This window comes from Pelodiscus sinensis, chromosome 6, assembly GCF_052426305.1.
Source record: "Pelodiscus sinensis isolate ZL-2025 chromosome 6, ASM5242630v1, whole genome shotgun sequence".
In the NCBI taxonomy this organism is placed as follows: domain Eukaryota; kingdom Metazoa; phylum Chordata; order Testudines; family Trionychidae; genus Pelodiscus; species Pelodiscus sinensis.
Window position 1 is genome coordinate 32,556,248 of NC_143057.1, and position 24,578 is coordinate 32,580,825.

Below are 24,578 nucleotides of genomic sequence, written 5' to 3' on the forward strand. Positions count from 1 at the left end.
TTCCCTACGACGACTCGTGAAATTTACATGCCCCTTCCGGAAGAGGGGCCAGTGTAGACGTAGCCAAAATGCCTCTCCATATATTTTTGGGCCTCAGGGAACAGATGGTGTCTCCCCCTTTATTAATACACTATGCAAAACTTACGTAGAATAAAAGAAACATGTGAATTTTGAGATATGTTAACTGCATATTTAGAGCGTAAGAAGAACTCATGTATTATATATTTTGAAAGCTAAAACATTTTTATCCACAGCAAAGGGCAGAGAAGTTTGCAAGGGCAGGAAAGGAAGAGAAATATAAGAGCTAAGAAGGTCAACTTCTACAAGAGAGGGGTTTTATTGTCTTCCAAAGACACAAAGGGAAAAACATTCACATCCACAGCTTGCTTGTGGTCTTTTGATAGACATTAAATTAAAATTAGAGCGGGGGAGAAAGTACCAGCTGGTGTCCTGCAGCGTTTCATCATTTCTCCTCTGGCTCCTTCTCCTCTCAGTAAAGCCTCTTCTAGCCTGGCTTTTACATCTCTTGATTTCTGAAGCACTTGGGTGCTGACTTTATCAGAGCTTTGTTTGCCCTGGACATATATGAGGAAGCAAAGTTTCAGTGATCAGTTTCTAAAGTACACAGTTAAGTTATCTCTAAGGGTATGTCTACACTACAGATTTTTTTGGGGGGGAAATGGCCATTTTTCCGAAAAATCTTGAGTTACATCCACACTGCAAGTGCATTCTTTTGAAAGAAAATCAAAAGAACAGAGGTTTTTTCCGGCATTGGTAATCCTCATTCTATGAGGAAGAAACCTTTTCCCAAAAGAGCTCTTTTGGAAAAGGCATGTGTGGATGGAGAAGAGGGAGGTTTTTTTTGAAAGAAGAGGAAAGAGGAAAAAGTCCAGGTGACCACTTTCTCCATAGTAATCACAGCTGAAATGCGAGATAGAGTCCATTCAGTGTGGATGCTATCTTTCGAAAAAGCAGATCGCCTTTTTGATGCGCTTTTGCAGTGTGGATCCTCTCTTTCAAAAGAAGTTTTTCCTGCAGTCTAGACATAGCCTTAGTCCAAAGTATACAATGAACGCTGTAGCGAGTCTCCAGAGTCGGCAGGGGGCACTGAATGCTAACAAAGGGGTATAGGCACACGCAATCAAAGTATCATAGCAACATGCACGTGGTCAAAGAGGTAGTATGTGTGTTGTTTCTAAGCATACAGGGATAGCTGGAAGTAAGGACAAAGGTGGAAATTTCAAAAGGCTCCATTGTCATGATGCTACTATAGTCATTTGTACTTCTGTAGCATCTTGCATCCTCTGGGCTTTGCGGCTACGTCTACACTGGCCCCTTTTTCGAAAGGGGCATGCTAATTTTAAACTTCGGAATAGGGAAATCCGCGGGGGATTTAAATATCCCCCGCGGGATTTAAATAAAGATGTCCGCCGCTTTTTTCCGGCTTGGGGAAAAGCCGGAAAAAAGTGTCTAGACTGGCCCGATCCTCCGGAATAAAGCCCTTTTCCGGAGGATCTCTTATTCCTACTTTGAAGTAGGAATAAGAGATCCTCCGGAAGTACTTTGAAGTAGGAATAAGAGATCCTCTGGAATAGGGCTTTATTCCGGAGGATCGGGCCAGTCTAGACGCTTTTTTCCGGCTTTTCCCCAAGCCGGAAAAAAGCGGTGGACATCTTTATTTAAATCCCGCGGGGGATATTTAAATCCCCCGCTGATTTCCCTATTCCGAGTTTAAAATTAGCATGCCCCTTTCGAAAAAGGGGCCAGTGTAGACATAGCCTGCATGTTTTAATGTAGTTAGCCTCACAACTCCCTTGTAAAGTAGGCAGGTAGTATTATTTCAGATGAAGAAATGATCTCATCACAAGTGTTACTTGACCAAGTTCAGACAAGTAATCTGTGGTTTAGATAAGAGTCTTGATTTCCAGAGCCATACCTGAACCACAAGACTATTCTTTCATCATGTCTTGCTACAAAGGGGAGAAGAAAGAGAGCATGGACAGAAGCTACCCGCTCCCACCTTCACACATGCTACTTACGTTGCTGACAGAAAGAAGAAAGGGATTGTACTGCAGAAATATGTTACAGATTTACCCAGCGTTGCTCGGATCCCTAACTCAATTAATTTTTGTTTTTCTTCATTTGAATCATTGCTCTGGGGTGAGGTTGGGGATGAGGTGTTCAGTATGCAGGCTGCCCTGAATAGAGAGGACTACCCCAGCCCTCTCTCACTGCAGCTTGGGGCCAGGTGAGAAGCTCCTCTCCATGGCTGCTGCAGCTCCAGCAGGCACAGCTGGGGGAGGGGTGCAATATTCCCCAGCTGGGGCAAGTTCAGGTTCACCTTCCCCCTGCTCTCCCCAGCTAGACTGAGGAATGCAGCAAATTGTGCATTTTTCCCTTGCTCCCTGTCAAAGGGGAACAGCCAGCAATGTTCCTGAATGAATGTGGGGGGAGACTGTAGTCCTCCAACCTATCCCTAAAGAGCACCTGGATGGGGGGAGGCTTGGGGATGGGGGAGTCCCAGATGGAGGGGGAGCTCCCAGGGAGCCCCTTTCACCTGCCTGATGATTTGGTCTCTTTTCTGTATGCTTTTTTGAGACGAAATCTCTTTCCTGGCACATCCCAATTTCCTGGCACAACCAAACCCTGACTTTGCTTTAAGTTATGATAAGTGGAAGCTGCATCCCAAATTTGGTGGATCTAGCTCTTACCATTTAGGAGGAGTTCATGAACAAATAGACAGACAGACACACTCAGTCTATGTCTGGATTGCAGACTTATTTTGGAAGAACCTTTTTTCGGAAGAGATTTTCCGGAAAAACGTCTTCTGAAAGAGAGCGTCCACTCATACAAGGGCATCAAAAAAGCGATCTGTTTTTTTGAAAGATAGCATCCACACTGCATGGACACTATCTTGCATTTAAGCTGTGATTATTATAGACGGATTGGCCACCTGTGCTTTTTCCTCTTTCCTCTTCTTTCGAAAGAACTCCCTCTTCCCCATCCATACGCCTATCTGCGAAAGAGCTCTTTCAGAAAAAGGCTTCTTCCTCGTAGAAAAAGGATTACCAACGCTGGAAAACTCCCTGTTCTTTCAATTTACTTTTGGAAGAACATGCTTGCAGTGTGGACGTGACTCAGATTGTGTTGACTCTGTGGTGTAGACATAGCCTCATAGACAGACAAACTCTCTAAAATATATAGTAGATGTATGAGATGAGTGAAGCTCCAAAGTTGAGAGGCTTACTTTAGGTATAAATATTCAAAAGCCCTGGCTGTTAATCTGTGTATCAGAGAAATGTTGGTAAAACAGACCCTTTTGCCCGGCTATTGGATCTCCTGCTTCCATTCAGAAGTAAGACGCTCCACGCCAAACAAAATGGAAAAATCAATAAATAATGTAAACAGCTTTATAGGAGCTCATAAAAAGTTTAATCTGAGTTTTCAAAAGCTTGGGTCAATTATTTTGTCTGAATCAGTTTGCTCATCCCTTATAAAAGCAGATGATAAGAAAGACAATTTAATTTCATCCGATCTTAATGTTATTGGTAGCCAACGAAGGTTTGCACTAGAGAGTTTATTTAAAAAAATCTGAGACAAAAGCATCAGTGGAATGTTCCATTTACCTTGTACTCAAAGCATGAAACGCAAATGAAAAGGAGATCTAAAATCCTGTTCAGCTGCATGGATGGAAGGTCTGCAATCCATTTCCGAATAAGACTCTGCTCAGCATTTTTCATGATCCAGAGGAAGCAGATCAAAAGGTTGCGAGTGGTATCAGGACTTAATGTATTGTACTGTTTGTAGGGCTAGAGAGAGATAAGAAGCATGTTCCATGGAGGGATAAAAAGGAGAAAAAATTATACAGGTTCAGTAATATTATTTAAATATGGTGGAGTGTTATATCAAAACCACAGTGCATTGCTGAGAGTGCTTCATATATTCCATGTTCAATATTTGTAGTATACAACCATGGTTGTGTACACAGCGTGCATGCGTATAAAAGAAGAGGGAAGGAGCACTGGTTGATAGTTATCTGTACATCAGATTTGTTAGCATGTAGTGTATAGATAGAATTCCTAAATTGTTAAGGATTTTCCTGTTGTGTTTTTGTAATGTATCATGTGTTTACACAGATACACACATCTCAATGCTCATTAGTGCACACAGATACATCCCATGCAATTTTGGAAATCTAGGCCATAAAGCATAGACCAAATTTTAAAAGCAGTTATCCCAAGTTGTGCCTCAAAAACATTTCTGTGCCTGTATAAAGGAACAATTGCAGTCAGGGTAACTGAGCACACAAGAATACACTTTTAAATACTTAGGTACCAGGCACATATGTATCAATGTATAAGTGTCATGATCCTTTTGTGAGTGTGCTCATATTTTGTGGCAGCTATTTGAATTACTGTTTTTGAAAATATTGCCCTATAGCAATTACAAAAGGCTTCTATTTTGGTATTTAAAAGATTTTGGAATGTTTGAATGCAAACAGAAACCACTTTCGGCTTATGATGGCTTACAAAAGTGAGACCAACATCAAACAGTAACAAAAGGTAAATCAGTATAAATGCACAAAGAATGTTACAGAAAACTTTATCATAAGCATGGCTGGTTGTCTGACACTCTGCATTATAACGCCTGCTTTCAGTTGCTTATAACTTTGACAAAACTAACCTTTTGGGCTGATGGGTTTCTGATTCAGGCTTTTAATTGATATTATTATTTCAGCCAAAATGTTTCAGCCATTTCCAAGAAGGAGGCTAGGGGAAAATAATTTTTTTCCCCATCTGAAAAAATTCTTGCAATCTTTCCTTTGAAATGCTCTGATATCCCTATGGTTTGGAGCAGGGACTTGAACTTTGGCAGGGTAGTGGTCTTTGTGTCAGGGATAAAACTTTGAAAAAGTGCACTTTGCATATGCACATTGGAATCTTCAGAGATTTTAGCTCTAGCATGTTTCTATTACCACAATGGGCGTGTCTATACTGCAGGGCAAAAGTCGAATTAAGATATGTAACTTCAGCTATGTCAATTGTGTAGCTGAAGTTGAAATAGCTTAATTTGGCTTTTGGCGCTGTCTACACAGCAGGAAGTCAAAGGAAGAACACTCTTCCTTCGACTTCCCCTACTCCTCATGAAATGAGGATTACAGGAGTTGGAGTAAGAAGTCCTCCATCTCAACATTATTCTGAAATAATGGCTTGTTTTGTAGATACGTACTATGAATGCTTGAGCCCCCCACAGCTTCTAAGTGTTGACCAATCTGCATATGTGCCTTTTCCACAGGACTACTGAGTATTCTCCCTCCAGCCTGTAGATCAGCGGTTGGTAAATTCCGGCCCATGGGCTGGATCTGGTCCACAGGGTTAGTCCCTGGCAGGCCTCCACAGGTTTCGGAGGGTCATAGCTCTGGTTGGCAGCGAATTGCCGTTCGCTGTCAATGTGAGCAGCAACCCAGTCCATGGAGCTTCCTGCCACTTGCATTGGCCACGAATGGCAATTTGCAGCCAACAAAAGCTGCGATCCTCCGATTCCTGCTGAGGCGCAGGTAAACATAGTGGTAGTGGCAAACCAAGGGGACTAACCCTGCGGGCTGCGGTTTTTTTATTGCTCACCCCTGCTGTAGATACAGGGGCAAAGCTGGCCTATCCTTCTAATGACTGCTCCTACTTGTTTTAGGCCACGCTCTGGAATTGAAAGCAGGGCACCTGTCTCTCCAGTACTCTAATGGTTTAAGACAACCCCAGAGCGAGGATAAAAAATACTTCCATACAGAAAGGCCAGGAAAGCAATGCAGACATACCAGTGAAGACAGAGGTGCATTTGAAGTCCTTAGGAGGCTGAACTGATTCCCAGCAATGGCCCAGGCAACAGACTGATTGATTGGGTTGGCAGATTCTTGGTCTTCATCTGGAGTCCCTGCACGACCTTTGCCACTGCGGGCTTCTGAAACTAGATTTGAAACACCCCATTGACTCTGCGTAGCATAATCCAACAGTATTACATTGCCTCAGTATTACCACATTCCATAGTCTTGTATTCCTGTTGGCTCACAAAACAACTGGCACTTCCATGCTAGTCATTGCTTGTTAGGTTGAAAGGGAAAGGGAGACAGTGTATGAGGGGGGAAGAGGAGTAGGATTATCAGGACAGTTTGAAACCACAAGCGGACTGCCACCTTATTCCAATAAACATAGGGATAGAAAGGTCTGTTCTAACCTGCCCCTGCTCTCTGGTAAAGCTGATTTACACTTCAGAGGCAAAGCACTAACTAAAGGATCTCAGGATGGCTCTGCACTGTAGAGTCAAACCTGTGCTTTGCATTGCTTGGATTAAATCATCAATGTCAGGTTCCATGACATTACATGACTAAGTATCATCATCAAAGCTATGGCTGGGTGGAGGATTCTCACAGAAATACACATATAATACAGTATCAGTCAGGCAATTGCTGACAAAGGAGGCGTCGTCTACTGGTTAAAAGACACCCTTAGGATTCAAGCCATCTCATTTCTATTTCCAGTTCTTCCACAGACTTTCTAAGTTACTGTTAGCAACTAAATTATTAAAATGAATTAATAACTAATACTGAATGCCAATGTTCCCTCTAATTTTTCCATCCATGTGTAGAATAAATTTTGTTATGTTCTCCAAGCATGTATGGATGCGCACCACCAGTAGAAATACATACTGCCAGTTGCGAGCAGCTGTGGGCGCTCTCTGATTAGCTGGGCGGCATTTGAATGCCAACCAGTCAGCTTGCAAGGAAACACTGCTGAGTGCCCAATTCAAGACACAGAAGGTATAACTTTTGGAGGTGCTAAGTGACTCCAGCTGACTTCAATGTGCTCAGTAGCTCTGAAAACCAGGCCCATGGCACCTCAGTTTAGACACCCCAAAGCACTGGACAAATTTGAACGTTTGAACGTTCTATGCCTCAGTTTCCTCATCTAAAAATAGGGACAATACAGAGTATGGTGTGGTTTCATCAGTGTGTGTCAAGTGCTTCTACACTCTTGGATGGCAGGTGGCAATAGAAGTTCAGAATATTATTGTTTTATTCCTGATATGTATACATAGCTCTTGATAACTGATGAAAAACGTTATTTTCTCAAAATTACGATGTACTTTTCTTTGCTGCTTTGAATTTTTCATTAAAACAAGTAATAGTTTTGCAAGCAGCAGTCTTGTCCTTTAGCTAGAACATAAATAACTGATTTCTCTAAAAAGAAAATGTCTGGGACAAATTCATGAAAACTCATTGAACATCAAATATGATTCAATCAGAAAACATAGAGAACTCATGTAGGTGCACACTAGCTAAATAATAAAACAACATAACATCACTACCTTTTTACTCCTTGTTATTGTTTGTTATTCCCATTTATATCTTAATATTAGATTGTAATCCTGTCAGGACAGGGACCATGTCTATATGTCAACCATCTAGCCAAATAATTATTAATTTTGTAACGAGAGCATTATGCATCAAGAAAGCATTGCTCTATCATTTGCTCATCTAATTCTTTCTCTATAGTTTCTATTTTATAATATTTGAGCATTATTCTGTACCTCAGAATCCAACTTACTTTTAATTAAAGAATCGTTTGCACTCAGCCATTTGGAATTACAGTGGTTAAAGCAATCTCTTTTTTGAATTTTGTCAACTCACTTAATTAAATCACTTTGGGTGCGTTTGCACTGCACCATAACTCGAAATAAGATATGCAGTTTGAGCTACATAAATTGTGTATCTTATTTTGATGCTATTTTGAAATAGCTTATGTTGTCATTTGGTGCTATCTATCCAGCACCAAATTTCGAAATAAAGTGCTATTTCGAAATGTCTCTTACCACTCACTGAATGAGGGACGTTTGATAACAAGCCTGAAATAACAGGCTTGGTGTGAAGATGCAGGAAAGCTATTTCAGTATCCTGAAATAGTGTTGCAGTGTAGATGTACCCTTTGAGAGGTCAAGTAAGGGAAGAAAAGAATGTCTTACCTGTAAAGTCATACAGCTGTGGCAGTGCATCCAAAATGATCCCAACCAATGGGAGGTAAAGGGCAGCAATTTTGACCTTCACCTCTGGTTTTAAGCAGCGTTGGTCTAGGTCATGGGAACTCAGCAGGCTGTGGACAGCACTGATTGCTTTCCTCTGCACTTTACTGATTCTGTCAGCACAAACAAGAATTAGCTCTGTTACTAAGACTATTTCTAGACTGCAAAGAAAAGTCGGAAAAAGATACACAAATTGCAAACTGCAATTTGTGTATCTTTTTCCGCTTTTTTTTTCGGAAGAGGCTTTTTTGAAATTTGGCCCATCTACATGGGGCCAAATTTCAGAAAAACTTCCTCTTTTGGATCATTCCTTCTTCCTCATACAATGAGGAATAAAGGGATGCCAAAAGAACGTGTCCGCTTTTTCGGAAACTGTTCTGAAAAAGCGGACCTGTTCCTTGGACACAGAATAGCTTTTCCAGGTATCTCAGAAAAGCTCTGCAGTGTAGACTTAGCCTGAGACACTCATAGTCTATATGGATCAAAGAGGCTATGAGAGATGACTGAGGTGGATGAAGTTAATAAATATTTTGTGGGCAATCTCTTATGCTATGGTCAGAGAGTAACATGCCAGTCTACATTCCCTACATAAATCCTGATCCAAATGATAGACTTTTACACCTACAACACAATGATCACTGGTAACTTGTTTGCCAAAGGGCCTCCAAGGAATCCATTAGGAATAACTGTCCCAGGCAATTTCAGCAGGGCGGAGAAATGTATTTAAAGACACATGTCATATCCTTGCTATGGTCAAGTATGGCAATTGTCTAACCAAATCCGCAGTGTTTTTAAGGCCTTCCTCTTTCTAAGAACAATTGAAATTGCCATGGATGGTATGTGAAATTCCCAATTACATGTGTTATATTTATTCAGTACTATTGTGTGTAAATACTACACATGTATTCACTGGGGGAGAACAAATTGCCTACAAACCAATTGCATTACTGCCTAGTTACAAAATGACCCTTCCCTAAGTAATTGCCCACAGGGTGAAAGCACTATATTTTTCTGATTGAAGCACTAAGAGCTGTATATAACTGGCTTGTTCCAAGATGGTGTAGGTCTTGTTTTCACCACACTCTGCACTGTTAAAGATCTGTTATATTTAAGAGAGATTATCCTTTTCAACAAAACTTTTTACATAAGAACATAAAAACGGCCATACTGGGTCAGACCAATGGTCTATTCAGCCCAGTATCCTGTCTGCCAACCGTGACCAATAACAGATGCCCCAGAGGGAGGGAACACAACAGATAATCCACATGTGATCCCTTACCTGTCACCCACCTCCAGAGAAACAGAGGCTAGGGACATCATTCCTACGCATCCTGGCTAACAGCCATTGATGGACCTAACCTCTATGAATCTATCTAGCTCTTTTTTGAACCCTGTTAAAGTCCTAGCCTTCACCAAATCTTCTGGCAAGGAGTTCCAGAGGTTGACTGTGCACTGAGTGAAGAAAAAGTTCCTTTTGTTTGTTTTAAACCAGCTGCCTATTAATTAAATTTGGTGACCCCTAGTTCTTACATTATGGGAATATGTAGATAATTTTTCCTTATTCACTTTTTTCCACACCAGTCTTGATTTTATAGACCTGTATCATATCCCCCTTAGTCTCCTCTTTTCTAAGCTGAAAAGTCCCAGTCTTTTAAATCTCTCTTCATATGGGACCCGTTCCAAACCCCTAATCATTTTTGTTGCCCTTTTCTGAACCTTTTCCAATGCCAGTATATCTTTTTGAGATAAGGTGACCACATCTGTACGCAGTATTCAAGACGTGGGCATACAATGGTTTTATACAGAGGCAATATGATATTTTCTGTCTTATTTTCTATGCCTTTTAAAATTATTCCTAACAGTCTATTTTCTTTTTTGACTGCCACTGCACACTGAGTGGATGTTTTCAGAGAACTATCCACAGTGACTCCAAGATCTATATCTTGAGTAGTTGTAGCTAAATTAGTCCCCATAATATTGTACCTATAGTTGGGATTATTTTTCCAATGTGCATTACTTTAGATTTATCAACATTAAATTTAATTTGCCATTTTGTTGCCCAATCACTTAGATTGGTGAGATCTTTTTGAAGCTCTTCACAATCTGCTTTGGCCTTAACTATCTTGAGCAGTTTGGTATCATCTGCAAATTTTGTCACCTCACTGTTTACCCCTTTCTCTAGATCACTTATAAATAAGTTGAATAGGATTGGTCCCAGGACAGATCCTTGGGGCAATGCACTAGTTCCCTCTCTCCGCTTGGAAAACTGACCATTTATTCCTACCCTTTGTTTCCTGTCTTATCAGTCCATGAAAGGACCTTCCTTCTTATCCCATGACAACATACTTTACTTAAGAGCTTTTGGTGAGGGCCCTTGTCAAAAGCTTTCTGGAAATCTAAGTTTTCTGTATCCCCTGGATCCCTCTTGTCCTCATGTTTGTTGACCCCATTTTTATACTCTTTAAGTTACCCCATGTGCTTCTTGTACCATAAATTAACCCTCTATTTTCCCTGTGAATTTATATCACCATAGTTGTCCTCCTAGACAGAGAATGTGACAGTTCACCTTGCTCAAAATAACTATCCAAATGTCAGTGTCATTGCCTGGGATCCATGGAAGCAATACTGCAAGTGGATGAATTTTAGTTACAAGCATGCACATTGAGGTTAGCATGTGGTTTATTACAAGCATGCACATGGAGGGTAACATACCAACATTTTCCAGTATATACAAGGCCCGTGAAACTCTATCAATTCTACTCCAAAGGCAGAGGGAGCAGTAAGGGGCGTTCTCTCTTGATATGCTGCCCATACTGCCTTTATAGCATCTTCATAATGGAAAGCAAGCGGCTGGACCTAAAAATCAAACCCACATCTCTCACATGACTATGCTGGGTACGGATCACAGGCCCACCAGGAAAAATCCTCTTAAAAACTGAGAAGCCTACCCTTCTGCCTCTGTGTCCAGTGCAGCTGCTAATTCAGTGAAGAGTAGACCAGTCAGGAAGTGCTGTTGACGATATTCTGCTGAAAGGTCAAACATACTGGCAATTTTCTGATCTTGGAAACTAGAGCAGGAGCTTGAATTCTGCAAAAGTACATGAGGTGTTTTAATGGATGATCAAAGAAATTACAACTCATTTAAGCAAACAGTCGTGGCAACTCACTGATGATACAGCCAATGGCTTATTCTGCTGAAAACAACAGCGTACAACATGCGAACAAGATAATCATCTGAGGGAAATAGCGGAATGTATAATAAAAACATCAAGCTTTTCAATCAAATTGAACAAATTCTTTCCCAGGCAAATATTTTCCATGAATATACAGAGCTATGCTGGATGATTGAAAGCTACAGCAGAATGTGCAATTACAACAGAGTAATTTGTTCAATGAATTTAGCCTCTTTTACTGTTTGCAGTGGCTGTATATGATTTTCTCCAATCTGTTTTGAGGAATTATTCAGTGAACGCTTTCTGTTATTAACCCTCTGTGTTAATTACACATGAGTGGCTTGGTGTGAGTGTTTAATAGGCAAGCAAGTTGTGTTGAATAGGACACAAAGCCAGAAACAACCCTGTCTTCCGACTGATCTGTAGAGTCTGCACCATTCTGCTAGCACAAAGCAACCCTAAGGCTGGCATAGCCAAATATGGAAGGATCACTCCAGTGTCCAGGGATCCACTGATAGCACCGAGCATGCCTCGAGGCTTCTTTGCTGCATGCCCTCCACAGAGCACCCTATGGCTGATGCAGAGGTATGGTCAGCAAGAAGGACCCTGCTTTTCCTGTACCCCAGCAGTCTCTATCTGGAGTTGCTAGCAGACAGTGTAATTTAGAGCAGCCTTCAATCTGCGGTGATTTATGGCTGGGGCTGATGCACAGTCAGACCAGGATCAGTGCAGATGGTACTGAGTTTGTGCTATCAGCACCTCAGCTGTAACCATGGGTCTGAGCCAGAGGTCTCTTGGTCCATTTCTGTTCCTGAGTGGGTGAGCAAGAATCTTATACTCTGCTTTCAGTGCAAAGACTTAAGTTTGCCAGTTCAGAATTTGCTTTTCATTGCCACTCTTCAATACCGGCTTGAAAATATTTCTGCCAATAAACTAATTTGCTTGAATATTCCCAGAAAACAAACATATAAGAACCAAATCCCAATGTTATGGCTGACCCCAGCTCCCCAATGAGCTGAATCAAAACACCATCTCCAATCCCTGCTACCTCCCCTGCTCCAAACTTTGGGACCGTACAGGCCTGAATTTGGATGAAACCACTACAGAATGGTCCCATCCCAATTGCCAAATGTACGCAGATGTAACTGTTTGCAGTAACACAGAGGCATGGAACATCCAGTTAAGTCAATTTCATATGTGAGCTCTACACAAAAAAGTTCCACAAGATTTATCCCTAAAGCAACATTTCTTATTGAAAAAAATCTCACTCTGGTTAGCAATTCTCCTTTAGACAGAGCAGAATTGCTAACTTGGGGGTCAGCTACTGCAGTGAATCATGCAAGAGCAGCCAAACCCACAATGGTTCAAGTAGGTTGCACTTTGTGGGTGACTTTCTAAGCGAGGAAAGAATTGGTGATACTGTCTAGGGAAAAGATTGATTCTAGCTGCCAGACTCTGCTTTGCAGTATCTGATTCTGATAGCTATGCAGAGTTCCCTGGTATTTTTAGTAGTGGAATCTCATTTCCAACTGTTTGGTACCAAGAATTAGCAATTAAGCAAAAGCAATGTGAAATCCTGTCCTTCAAGATGTATTTTAAACATCAGAAAGGACTTTAAGAAAACCTAAGGCTACCAAATCTGACATCTTAAGTATACAGGAAAGTTAGCATCCATTAAGGCAATAAACTCCCACATGCACAACTATTGTGATAGCACCAGTTTTTCTTTCATAGGAGCTCTTGGAAAAGATACATGAACTTGTACTTCCTAGGTGACCCCCACCCCCACTAAAGACCCCCAGCCACATCTCATTATATGGGCAGTGGGAGACAGATAAACACTCTGTTTTCTGCTGAGCTGGGACTACCTACCCCAGAATGATAGCTAGAGAATTCCCTTTTGATTATGTTACATTCCGGTTAGTAGCCTGCTGTGTGGAAGTGCTTCATTCTTTTGCAACCTCCAGCCTTCAAAGGCCATATTAACACAAGGGACACTGGGGTGCAAACTGGCAGAGGGCACAGGGTGAACATAGTTTTATAGGGATCCCCTGGGTCAGATATCTGCATAATAGCTCAGATGTTGAGAGTCAGTAGCCCTCACACGCTTTGTGAAATGTGCGTATAGACAAATATTTAAGAAGTTACACTAAAGGTGTTGAGGTTAAGGAAGGTCACAGTGAGCTCACATGCCTTGGATAGGTTCCTTCCAGGCACCCATACCCCTGTTTGGTTATGTGTATATTGTCTGCCTCACAACGTAGGCCTACTTGTGTGCTGAGCCACAGGAGAAGTCAGAGGTTGCAAAATCTGACAGAAAGGTAATTGTTTGCAGAGGCTTGAGGGGGAGGCCTCAAAGAGCAGATGAAATCTTTCACATGGGAGACAAACTGACAGCATACTTGTCTCATGAAAGCAGGATCACAACTAGTTTGTTTGTAAAACACAGTGTGGATTTTGGGTGAGCAATATTCTACAAGACATGTATTTCTGTAGGCTACGACCCTCCGAAACAGATGTTGCCATCTATCAGATGGGACTGTATGCTGCATCTCCACAAGCACAGTTATTGCTGTACGTTGGGTGTACCTAGCTTTTATTCAATGGGTACCTAATGAAAATTCCCAAAAATATTTCTCCCTCATTTGCATGGCAAATATGTATAAATGTGTATAATTCAACTTTATAGGAACATCTTGTTGATATTAGTCCTTCCTGCCCCTTTTCTACAAAAGGGAGCTTACAACTCTTGATGGCTAAAGGCTGATTAATCCTGACATAGCTGAATACAGTAACAATGAAAAGAGCGCCCATTCCTTACCTATGTCAAGGGGAAAAACATGTGACTTAGGAATGAGTGATGCCTACCTGTGATGACAGAGAGGGAGAAGGCGATGCTGGCGCAGACACTGAGGTCATGAAGAAGAGATTCAGATTGAGGTAATACTCATGGCTGCAGAGGATCCTTAGGAACTCCAGCCTCATGGAAATTAGGGTGGGGAGAGTATTGAGCTTGCTTGACAGCTAGGAAAAAAACAAACACAAATATCATGTGACAAGTCTGGGTAATTTAGATGTATTCTTGAAGTACATGTTAGCCTCATGTTAAAACAACATGAGTACTTGAAGACTCATGTTAAAACATCAGTCAACTTAATACAAGTAACTGAGCAGAGACACGCACAGTAAAAAGTCCACAGGGCTTGTGTCTAATTTCCCATCCCTTTGGAAGTTTAGTGGTGGATCAGTTATTCCTCCCTCCCAGAACAAATGCAATAGCCTTTGCAAACTTATCTGGGAAATAATTTTGAAGAATTCCCCCGCAGCGTACACCCCTTTGTGTAGGTCGGGGTGGGCAAACCACAGCCCACATGCTTTCAGTCTGGTCTTCAAGCTCCTGCCGTGGAGCAGGATCTGGGGCTTGCTCCACTACACACATTCCGCGGCTCTGCACGGCTCCCAGAAGCAGCGGCATGTCCGTCCTTCGGCTCCTACGTGCAGGGTCAGCCAGAGGCTCCAGAGGCTGCCCCTGCCCCAAGTGTCAGATTTACAACTCCCATTGGCTGGGAATCCTAGCCAATGGGAGTTGTGGGGGTGGTGGCTGTGGAAGGGGCAGCACACAGAGTTGCCTGGCTGTGCCTCTACGTAGGAGTAGAGCAAGTACTTGTTGTAGCTTCTGGGAGCTGCTTGAGGGCTGCTTGGAGCCTGACCCCCCCCTTCATTCCAACACCCCTCCCACCTCCGCACCCTTTGATCCCAGCCTGGAGGCCCCTCCTGCACCTCCCAGAGCTCACACCCAACTGGAGCCCCTGCGCCCCAACCCTCATCCCCCTCTTGCCCTCTGAACCCCTTGATCCCTGCCCAGAACACCCTCCTGCATCTGAAATCCTCATGCCTGGTCTGATGCCAGAGCCCACCTCTCCAGCTGGACCCTCTCCCACATCCCGACCCTCTGCCCCAGCAGCCCTGAGCCCACTCCCACACCCTGAATTCCTCATTTCTGGCCCTGTCCCAGAACCTGCACCCCTAGCCGGGGTCCTCACCTCTTTCTGCATCCCAGCCCCCAATTTTGTGATCATTCATGGCCCATCATACACTTTCCATACCAAGATGGAAAAAAGTTTGCCCACCCCTGGTGTCTACTCTTATTAACTTAAAAAAAATAATCCTTTGCATCCAGGGCAAACTAAACAAAGGCATTTGCTCCTCCACTGTGCATCGCACCACCCAACGAGTACTGTCAGATCCCTTCCCAAGGACAAGGCCACAGCAGAAACTGTGGCAAAACCGTTGTGGACCTCAGTGGGAGTTGTGTACACGCCCGGTGACAGAATATGGCCTTGTTTTAGGGAACATGGAAACAGGCTTTATGTGCTTAGAAAATACAGAAACACCAAATGACTTTGTGTGAAAATAATGGAGGTTTCATGAATTTTTATACTGGGGTTTTTTACTAGGATTTTTAAGCAAAGACACTCGCAAAGAACCCAGGAGATCAGAGCTCAGGATGGATATCTTTTTTTTTTTTAATCTAAAACCATGTGCCATGATCCAGAGGGAAGCAGAGACATGAAAAATCTGCCAAAATGCAGCAAGTACATGTCCAAGAAGGAGCAGGGTCAGCATAAACATTTTCTCCCACTTACTCCTCCAAGTTCCAATGTTCAAGTACTTTAGTACTCTACACTACCACCCTAGTTCGAATTAGGGTGGTTAATGTAGGCAACCGGAGTTGCAAATGAAGCCCGGGAAATTTGCATATTGCCGGGCGTCGCCATTTTTAAATGTCCGCTAGTTCGGACTCTGTGCCCGCGGCTACACGCAGCACGAACTAGGTAGTTCGGATTAGGCTTCCTAGCCGAACTACCGTTACTCCTCGTGGAATGAGGAGTAACGGTAGTTCGAACTAGGAAGCCTAGTCCGAACTACCTAGTTCGTGCCGCGTGTAGCCGCGCGGCACGGGGTTCGAACCAGCCGGGATTTAAAAATGGCGGCGCCCAGCTTATGCAAATGAAGCCCGGGAAATTCAAATCCCGGGTTTCATTTGCAAGTGCGGTATGCCTACATTACCCTCCTAGTTCGAATTAGGAGGGTAGTGTAGACATACCCTCATATACCATCCTTTGAATGATGCCTACCTGATTACAGTAATGTCTGATGAGGTTAAACACAAACCCACGGTCCATTAGAGAAAGCAGATCGTATAGGAAAAATGCCAAGCTAATGTTGATCTTTTCTGCTTGTTCAGTTTCCTTGAAAAAAAAAAAAAAAGAATGTGAGATTTATGATACATAAAACCATTTGACTCATTCTCCCAAGGGAAGTTATGGAAGCTCCACTGAATGTTTAGTATTTGCAGAAAATTAAAATACTTCACACAGATTTGACAAAATGTTATTTTAACTCTACTTACTGAATATCAGATATTGTATTTAGAAACCTTAAATTTGATTCATGACAAAAAAATGTGCAGCAAGACGAATCTCTGAGTTTTATGATTTAGCAGCTCACTTCTGAATATTTATTAATTATTTTCAGGGTCCTAGAGCTCTCACTGAAGTCACTGGTAACTCTGTATACTCAACACCTCTAAAAATAAGGCCCAAGTTCTTTGAAAATTACTGATTTGAACATAATCTTTAAAATCTTCATTTTGTGTGTAGTTCAGTCCAAAGAACTGTCTGTCGGCTTGTGTGTATGATTGCTTCTTGTGTGCATATGTGCAGGAATGTATTTAATTAACTTGTAGTCAAGTCCTCCAGAGGGTATGTCTACACTGCAGAGTTTTTTTGGGAAAACTGCCATTTTTCTGAAAAAACTCCAATTACTTCCACACTGCAATCGCGTTCTTTTGGGGGGAAAAAAATGAAAGAAATGAGGGATTTTTCTGACATTGGTAAACCTCTTTCTACAAGGAAGAAGCCTTTTTTCAAAAAAGCCCTTTCAAAAAAAAAGACGTGTGTGGATGGGGAAGAGGGAGTTCTTTCGAAAGAAGAGGAAAAAGGAAAAAGCACACGTGCCCTAGTGGCCACTCTGTCCATAGTAATCACAGCTTAAATGCGAGATAGCGTCCATTCAGTGTGGATGCTGTCTTTCAAAAAAGCAGATCTCTTTTTCGATGCACTTTTGCTGTGCAGACGCTCTCTTTCAGAAAAAGCATTTCCAGAAGATCTCTCCTAGAAAAGCTTCTCCCAAAAGAAATCTGCAGTCTAGACATAGCCAGAGGTAGTTCAGTCATGACTGATGCAGAATTTGTAGGAAGTAAGATTAAGGGAACTGTATTGCCTTAGTGTTTCATGGTAGAGAGACTGGCTTTATAGCACTTCAAGTGTTCAGAGATTCACTTTTTTACATTTCTGTCTTTTCTATTCAGACATATAAAGCTATTTTTTGTGATCTTTAAATCATGCTGTTAATTATTTTCTTACTATCATGGTGCAGCAGCTTGCTAGTCTGGGCACAGGAAACCAGGGGGACATACTTCATCACTTCAGCGGGACTTCAGCAACAAGCTACTCAAAACCATACCCAATATTGTGTTGAGACAAGAAGGCTGCTTTGGCATTGTCTGTAAGAATCATGCAAGTGTCATAGAATCATAGAAGATTAGCAATGGAAGAGACCTCAGGCAGCTCATCTAGTCCAACCCCTGCTCAAGGTATGGCTTCTGAGTATAATTAATGTATAGGCCCAGTTTTCTAAGCCAGTGGTTTTCAATTTTTTTTCTCATGACCCAGTTGAAGAAAACTGTTGATGCCCATGACCCAATATCATTTGACTAGAGTTTAGACTCCAGGGTGGGGCTAAGGATAAGAGCTTCAGCTTGGGGGTGTGGTAGCAGGGGTTTATTTCAAGCAGCTTCCAGTCAGCAGTGCAGTGGGAGTGCTAAGGCAGGCTTCTGGCCTGTCCTGGCATTGCAGACCATGCTGCACCCCAGAAGTAGCCAGCAGAAGGTTCCCAGCCAATGGGAGTGCAGAGCTAGTGCTCAGGGCATGGGTAGTGCACAGAGCCCTGTGCGCTCTTCTCCGTCCCCCCCCACCCGCCCCACTCCACCTCTACCTAGGAGCCAGGCCTGCTGCTGGCCCACCTTAGCACCCCACTCATCACCCTGCAGCAACAAGACCCTGCGCCTAACAATCTGCAGCCCAGTACTGGGTCACAATCCATAGTTTGAGAACCATTACTCTAACCCCCCGAGGCACTTCAATGGCATTTTCATACATGGAGAACGTTTACAATTAGACCCTCTGTCCTCCCTGTCAAAATGGGATCCAATTAACAGTACTGCCTGTGTAAGACTATTTGTGTCTTCTCTGTAAAGAAGCCATACGCAGGTCATGGCTGAGTGCATTGAGGGCATACATTAATATTTTGTTGAAAAGTGTTTTACTTAAGTAAACAGAAGTACTTTCATGGAATGCTTTTAAAGATCCCAGGAACCCTATTTTTTATTTAAACATTCCCAAAGCATTTTGCTAATGCATGAATACTAGAGAATGACACTGACAAATCTATTTTCATTGTCCAAGACAACTGAAATTCATAATGTAAACAAATGGCATAAGTGATGAAAAGTAAGGTAGGTTTTTTTAATTCTCCCACTGTTATGACCAAATATGTTGATTTTATATTAAAGGAAAGAGTTGCAGTGAGGTAAGGATTTTATTTTTGATCTCTGATTTTCATATTAACAGCATCTGAACTGGTGATTAGATCATTTGAGACCAAATTCTGTAAACCTTCTCCAGGGTGTTACCTTAATTCCTGATATTTCCCAAGGCAATCAATGGAATCACTGATGGAATAAGTTGCTATGCAACAAGAATAAGGATATTAGAATCTACCACCACAATGATTGACACAAGTGAGACAAAAATAGAAATAATGGGTCAAAATGATCTTTGGTGTAACATCAGTGATGTCAGTGAAGATACACCAGAGTTGAATTTGGCCCAGGAGGGTTTGGGAAATAGCCACAAAAAGCATGACAGGAAATGTTTTTTTTTTTTGTATCCCACATTTACCTTCTGTACTTTAACTAAAAGTGCTGCGATCTCCGAAGTGACCACATTGACAATAGTAGTGATGTCATCTTTGAAACGATCTGAAAATCGACTTCTTCGTGGAGAATCTTGCTTATCCACGTTATTAACATGCTGAGCCATGCTCTTTATCTGCAAAAAACAAAACAAAAAACTGTTGCAATCGAACGGCTGCTTTAACCGTGGCATTGTGGGCCTGATTTCCCCCAAAGGGCTATTTCACCTGCACAGAACCACCTCCAACAACTGGCATGGAGTGAGAATGGAGACTGAACTATCATCTCACACCGAGAAATTGCCCCAGTAGGTCAGGGTTGATGTAAGCCGGCAGGGCAGAATGGAGAGGTTTGCACTCCTGCTGTTTCTGCAGTACCTGTTTTGTGTAAACAAGAGGGTTTCATCGTTCCTCACAGAAGGCAAATTTTGTGCTTGGCGCTGTACACAATATACAGAGAAATGCACAGTCCCCGAACCAAAAGATTTAGGATCTAGAACAGACTGACAACACAGCTACTATCTAAACTAAGTTCCAAGAGCAAAAATGGGTGGTATTTATCAATGTCTTTTTTATGGTAGATTACCTTCAGAGATGAAAGATGTTTCTAGGAGCGATTTGAAAGAAGAGCAGATGGTCATTTGTTATACCAGGAGAGGGAGACTGTTCTAGCTGTCAGACACACTCTCCATTCTTGAGCTTCTACATACACAGACTCCATTTCTCCCTACATGCCACCTATTTGTTTTTTAAAGTACAACAGACTCCAGACCTTTTCTCTGCTCAAGTGATGAAATACAAATGCCCGTTTTACCAAATACACATGGCAAAGCACACCAACCCCGCTGCATCACCATGTTCTCATGTAGGTGCTGATATTGTAACAGAACATTGGTACTTAGAAGGACAGTGCCAAATTCAGCCACCACAAAGACAGGGTGTGAGACGCCAGCAGCAGAAAGGTTAAATCCATTTTTTAAAATCTTTTCAGTCCTGTCCCATTCACTTTCTAGTCTCCATTCTGAATTCCCTCACTCATAAAAATCTCACTTAAGCCATAGCTTCAATAATCAGAAAGAAAGAGAAGATGACTGATCAGGAGTTTGAGATCAGAGAGAATGAAGAATGAAGGTCCTTGTGATCACATGATCTCACCCCTCATGACAGGTGTGGCCAGGGCGTCACTCTTTGAATGAGTTCCTCCTTCTTGCATGGCTTTTGGACGGTTTATTTGCTGCTAGTTGTAACCGGTAAGGCTACATCTAGACTACAAAGAAAACTCGGAAAAAGATACGGAAATTGCAAACTGCAATTTGCGTATCTTTTTCCAACTTTTCTTTCGAAAGAGGCTTTTCTGAAATTTGGTGCATCTACACGGTGCCAAATTTCAGAAAAATCTGCTCTTTCGATACATCCCTTATGCCTCGTAAAACAAGGTTTACAGGGATGGAGAAAGAAATTTTTTTTCGGAAAAGCAGACACGTTCCTTGGATGCGGCATTGCTTTTCTGGGATACCTGCAGTCTAGATGTAGCCTAAGAGACCATTTTCCAGTGACATCAGTCACCTCATACCTACACAGGAGAACCTCAATCTGTGAAGTCCAGGTATTACAGTCAGTTGGCAGAGGGGAGAAAATGGCAGCTGGAATATATTTCAAATGAAGGGAAGAGCCTAGCTTCAATTTTGGCCTGCAATGCTCTGTCAGCTGGAGACCAATGGGTGCACAGTGTCAGCAAGGTTCTTTGACTCCTCCTTGTAGGCAAGAGTCAGCCAGCTCCAGTTAGGACAAATTATTTCAGAGAGGCTAAAAAGGCTGATTTTTCTGTTTACATGTTGGAGTCATCAGGACTCCATGGAGAGTTGGATCCAAACCAAACCTCCTATCCAGATACACCTAAACTTTGGGGGAGGTTCAGATCTGGAGGAGAGCCAGGCCCATTCTGATAGGGAAGATTAGCCGGACAGATGGAAAAACACACATAGACAGTGTGGGCATGTTCCTAAATTGTGGGCTGTGATCCACGGGGGGCTGTGATGTTAAGACTAGGGATGCAAAAGAGTAGTCGAATAGTTGACTACTTGCATTTCCCCTTGCCCCCCACTGCCTCTATCTGAGAGGCAGCAAGCAAGGGGAGCAGGAACAGGTGCTTGGGGCGATGGTTTAAAAGCCAGCACCATCTCCGTGGTGCAGGGGGAAGAAAGGAGAAGCAGAGACGCAGTGGCTCTTACTACATTTAAAAGGCAGAGCCTCAGCGGTCTGAACCCAGTGTGAACCAAGACTAAAGCAGTCCCAGCTCGTTCTAGGTCCCGACCTACTCCCACTGGCTGCTTGCACTCCCTGCTCCTACTACATTTAAACTGAAGAGCCACAGCGGCCCCTTATCAACGAATCGTGTATTCAATACAAATTGTATCGAGTATATGATTAGTAATTTACTTGATACTTAACATATTTAGTTAAGACAGAGACAAATCTGCTTTACTTAGTTAAGACATTGAGTACAAATGGCATTTCATTCCCCAATCTACTATATATTTTAGGAACTTTGTCTGTCTGTGTCCATCCATCTATGAGTCCATTTGTTTAAGAACTCCGCCTAAATAGAAAGAGCTAGGATCAGCAAATTTGGTATTCAGCTTCCTCTTATCACAACTTAAAGCAAGGTCAGAGTTTGGTTGTGCCAGAACAATGGGTTGTGCCTGGAATTTGATCTTTCTCATAAAAAGGAAAGAAAGAGGTCTGAGGAGAGGAACAGTTATACTATAGAACAGCATTTCCCAATCTATGGGAAAAATATACCGGGCCTCAGCGTGGCTGCCGGAAGGGGAGCAAAGCGGGACGGGCTGGGAGGAGGTGTGTGTGTGTGTGGGGAGGGAAACCGGCTGCCGGGAAGCAGGGTTGGGGGCAGCAGGGCTGTCCCGCGGAGATGTGGGGAGGCGGGCGGCCGGCGGAAGCAGGGTTGGAGGCAGTGAGGCTGTCCCACGGAGATCGGGGCTAGCGGCCGGTGGAACCAGGGCTGGCCGGGGGCGGGTGGACTGGCCAGGGGAGATCAGGAGGAGGAGGACCGGAGAACCAGCTGCTGGAAGCACGGCTGGGGGCTTTGGGAGGACCAGAAACAACGTATTTGAATATTCATCATTTGCTTAATGAATATGCAAATATGCAAAGGAATGTTACCGGTCCTCCAAAATCTTGTGAATGGATTTACTGGTCCCTGTGTCAAAAAGTTTGGGAACCCCTGCTATAGAATAACCACAGGGAAGGACAGAGATGGAGAGCTGGACAGCTATAACCCCATTGGGCCAGCAGGGGGCAATAGTGAAGAAAGAGACAGTTCTCTACTATATATTTCAGAGAGTTTATCTGTGTGTCTGTCTGTCCCCTACCCAGGGGGACATGCACCTCTTTCCCGGCTGTGCCTGCCGCAGCTAAAGTGCCTGTCCATGGCTGCTACTCACCTTGGTACTGTGGTGAGAGAGGGCTGGGGCTGGCTGTTCTCTCTCCCCAGGACAGCCTGCATGCTCATCCCCCAGCCCCACCCCAGGAAAATGATTTAAATGAAGAAAAACAAAACTTATTTGAGTTAAGGACCCGAGCAACACTGGGCAAATCTTCTAGTGGTTATATAGTCTTGTGAACAAAATCTTACCAGAAGTTCAAAGAAGAACCAGGCGTACTTGAAGACGGTTTCCCTCACCATGCCAGTGCTGACCACCATCTGCAGTGCTAGTTCTTCATGGAAATGCTAGTCAACAAACACAGCATGGTGAGAAATTTCTAACTCACTCATCGTCTATCACTGAACCCTCAAACCAGTACCGTGTGGATGAAAATCACTCCGTGAGTGCAAGGCCTTCCATGCTACTGTGGCCTTTTGTGGGAGAGGTGATGTGGGAGGAGTTACTGGGCACAGAGCCCTTTGTCCTCCATATATACTGAAAAAGTTGATAAATATGCTGCTTAGATTAAGCTGGTAAGAGGGGAGTGATAGGAACAGATTAGGTGAGGGGTCACGGTAGCCATGTTTACATGTATTCATGGCTGAGAAATCACCAAATGAAGGTGCAGATGGGAAGCAGCCATTTCTCAAGGCCATAGGCAGTATGTTTCAGGAGTGAACTTTACCCTATACTGATTCTGAGCACCTCTGTATAATGCATTAGCATATCTGAGGTTGGGGGAAGATGGCAAATGCTAAAGGGCGGGAATGAAGAAATCGTTGAAGTTGGACTTTTACATTATTTGAAACAACACTGTGTAGAGATGGCTCTGAACTGAAACCAGCACCAAACACCCCAAACTTTTAGGAAGTTCAAATCCAGGTTTAAACTTTGCAGCATGGTCTATTCTGTACATAAAAACAAGTATACAAATAGAGATAACGAACCATAATGGGAATATCTCCAGTTACCATGGAGAAGAAAAGTAAATCCTTCAAAAATTAGGAATCGATGTAAACCCTCATGCTTCGTAACTAAAACGCGAACGGAAGTCAGGAAGAAACTTCTCTTGTGGGCAAGTTATTTTTTAATTGCCTACTGAAGGACATCCTGTACTTTCTTCTAAAACAGCTGTTGCTGGTCACTGTCAGAAACAGCAGACTGGATTGGAAGTATCACTGGACTGATGTAGTGTGGCAGTTCCTACGTTCTGCCACCCTGGAAGATATTCTTTGTTCAGAGACAGATTGCCTTGGTTTCAAAGATGATGATCAGGGAAAAAGCCAATTTGGTGAATTCAGAGCACAGCTAGTCCTTCACTCCCCTTCCTTTACCTTGGGAAAAGCTGATCCATCATGATAAAAGTGTCTTCAGTCATATATACACACTGCTACTTTCCAGAACTATTCTGGAAACAACCTAAAAAGCCTGAAATAGATGGGCTTGATACAAAAGATATAGTAATTTATCTACTGGTCTACCACCCTGATATAAATACAACTTTTCTGGCACTCATGAATTAATCCTTCACCTCTCTCCTGCACCTCACCTAAGTTTTACTGACAGGCTGTGTCTAGACTGGCCAGTTTTTCCGGAAAATCAGCTGCTTTTCCGGAAAAACTTGCCAGCTGTCTACACTGGCTGTTTGAATTTCCGCAAAAGCACTGACTTCCTACTGTAAGAAATCAGTGCTTCTTGCGGAAATACTATTCTGCTCCCACTCAGGAAAAAGTCCCTTTTGCGTAAAGCTTTTGCGCAAAAGGGCCAGTGTAGACAGCTCAGCTTTGTTTTCCGCAAAAAAGCCCCGATTTCCGCAAAAAAGCCCCGGTCGCCATTTTCGCAAAGCACATCTAGA

At 42.8% G+C, this 24,578-nt stretch overlaps 1 protein-coding gene across 2 annotated transcripts in view; it reads right to left on the reverse strand.

Moving 5' to 3' along the window:
* The window catches only part of DOCK8 (dedicator of cytokinesis 8), a 148,720-nt gene that overhangs the window by 35,577 nt on the left and 88,565 nt on the right, over positions 1–24,578 (reverse strand). For both annotated transcript variants that reach the window (XM_075931670.2, XM_075931671.2), the window contains 9 exons: positions 22,933–23,028; positions 19,268–19,417; positions 16,382–16,495; positions 14,112–14,267; positions 11,019–11,158; positions 8,014–8,183; positions 5,813–5,961; positions 3,627–3,809; positions 440–575 (listed from right to left, as the gene is read on the reverse strand). In XM_075931670.2, coding sequence (XP_075787785.2) covers positions 440–575; positions 3,627–3,809; positions 5,813–5,961; positions 8,014–8,183; positions 11,019–11,158; positions 14,112–14,267; positions 16,382–16,495; positions 19,268–19,417; positions 22,933–23,028 — 1,294 coding nt within the window. The remainder of the gene's footprint in view (positions 1–439; positions 576–3,626; positions 3,810–5,812; positions 5,962–8,013; positions 8,184–11,018; positions 11,159–14,111; positions 14,268–16,381; positions 16,496–19,267; positions 19,418–22,932; positions 23,029–24,578) is intronic.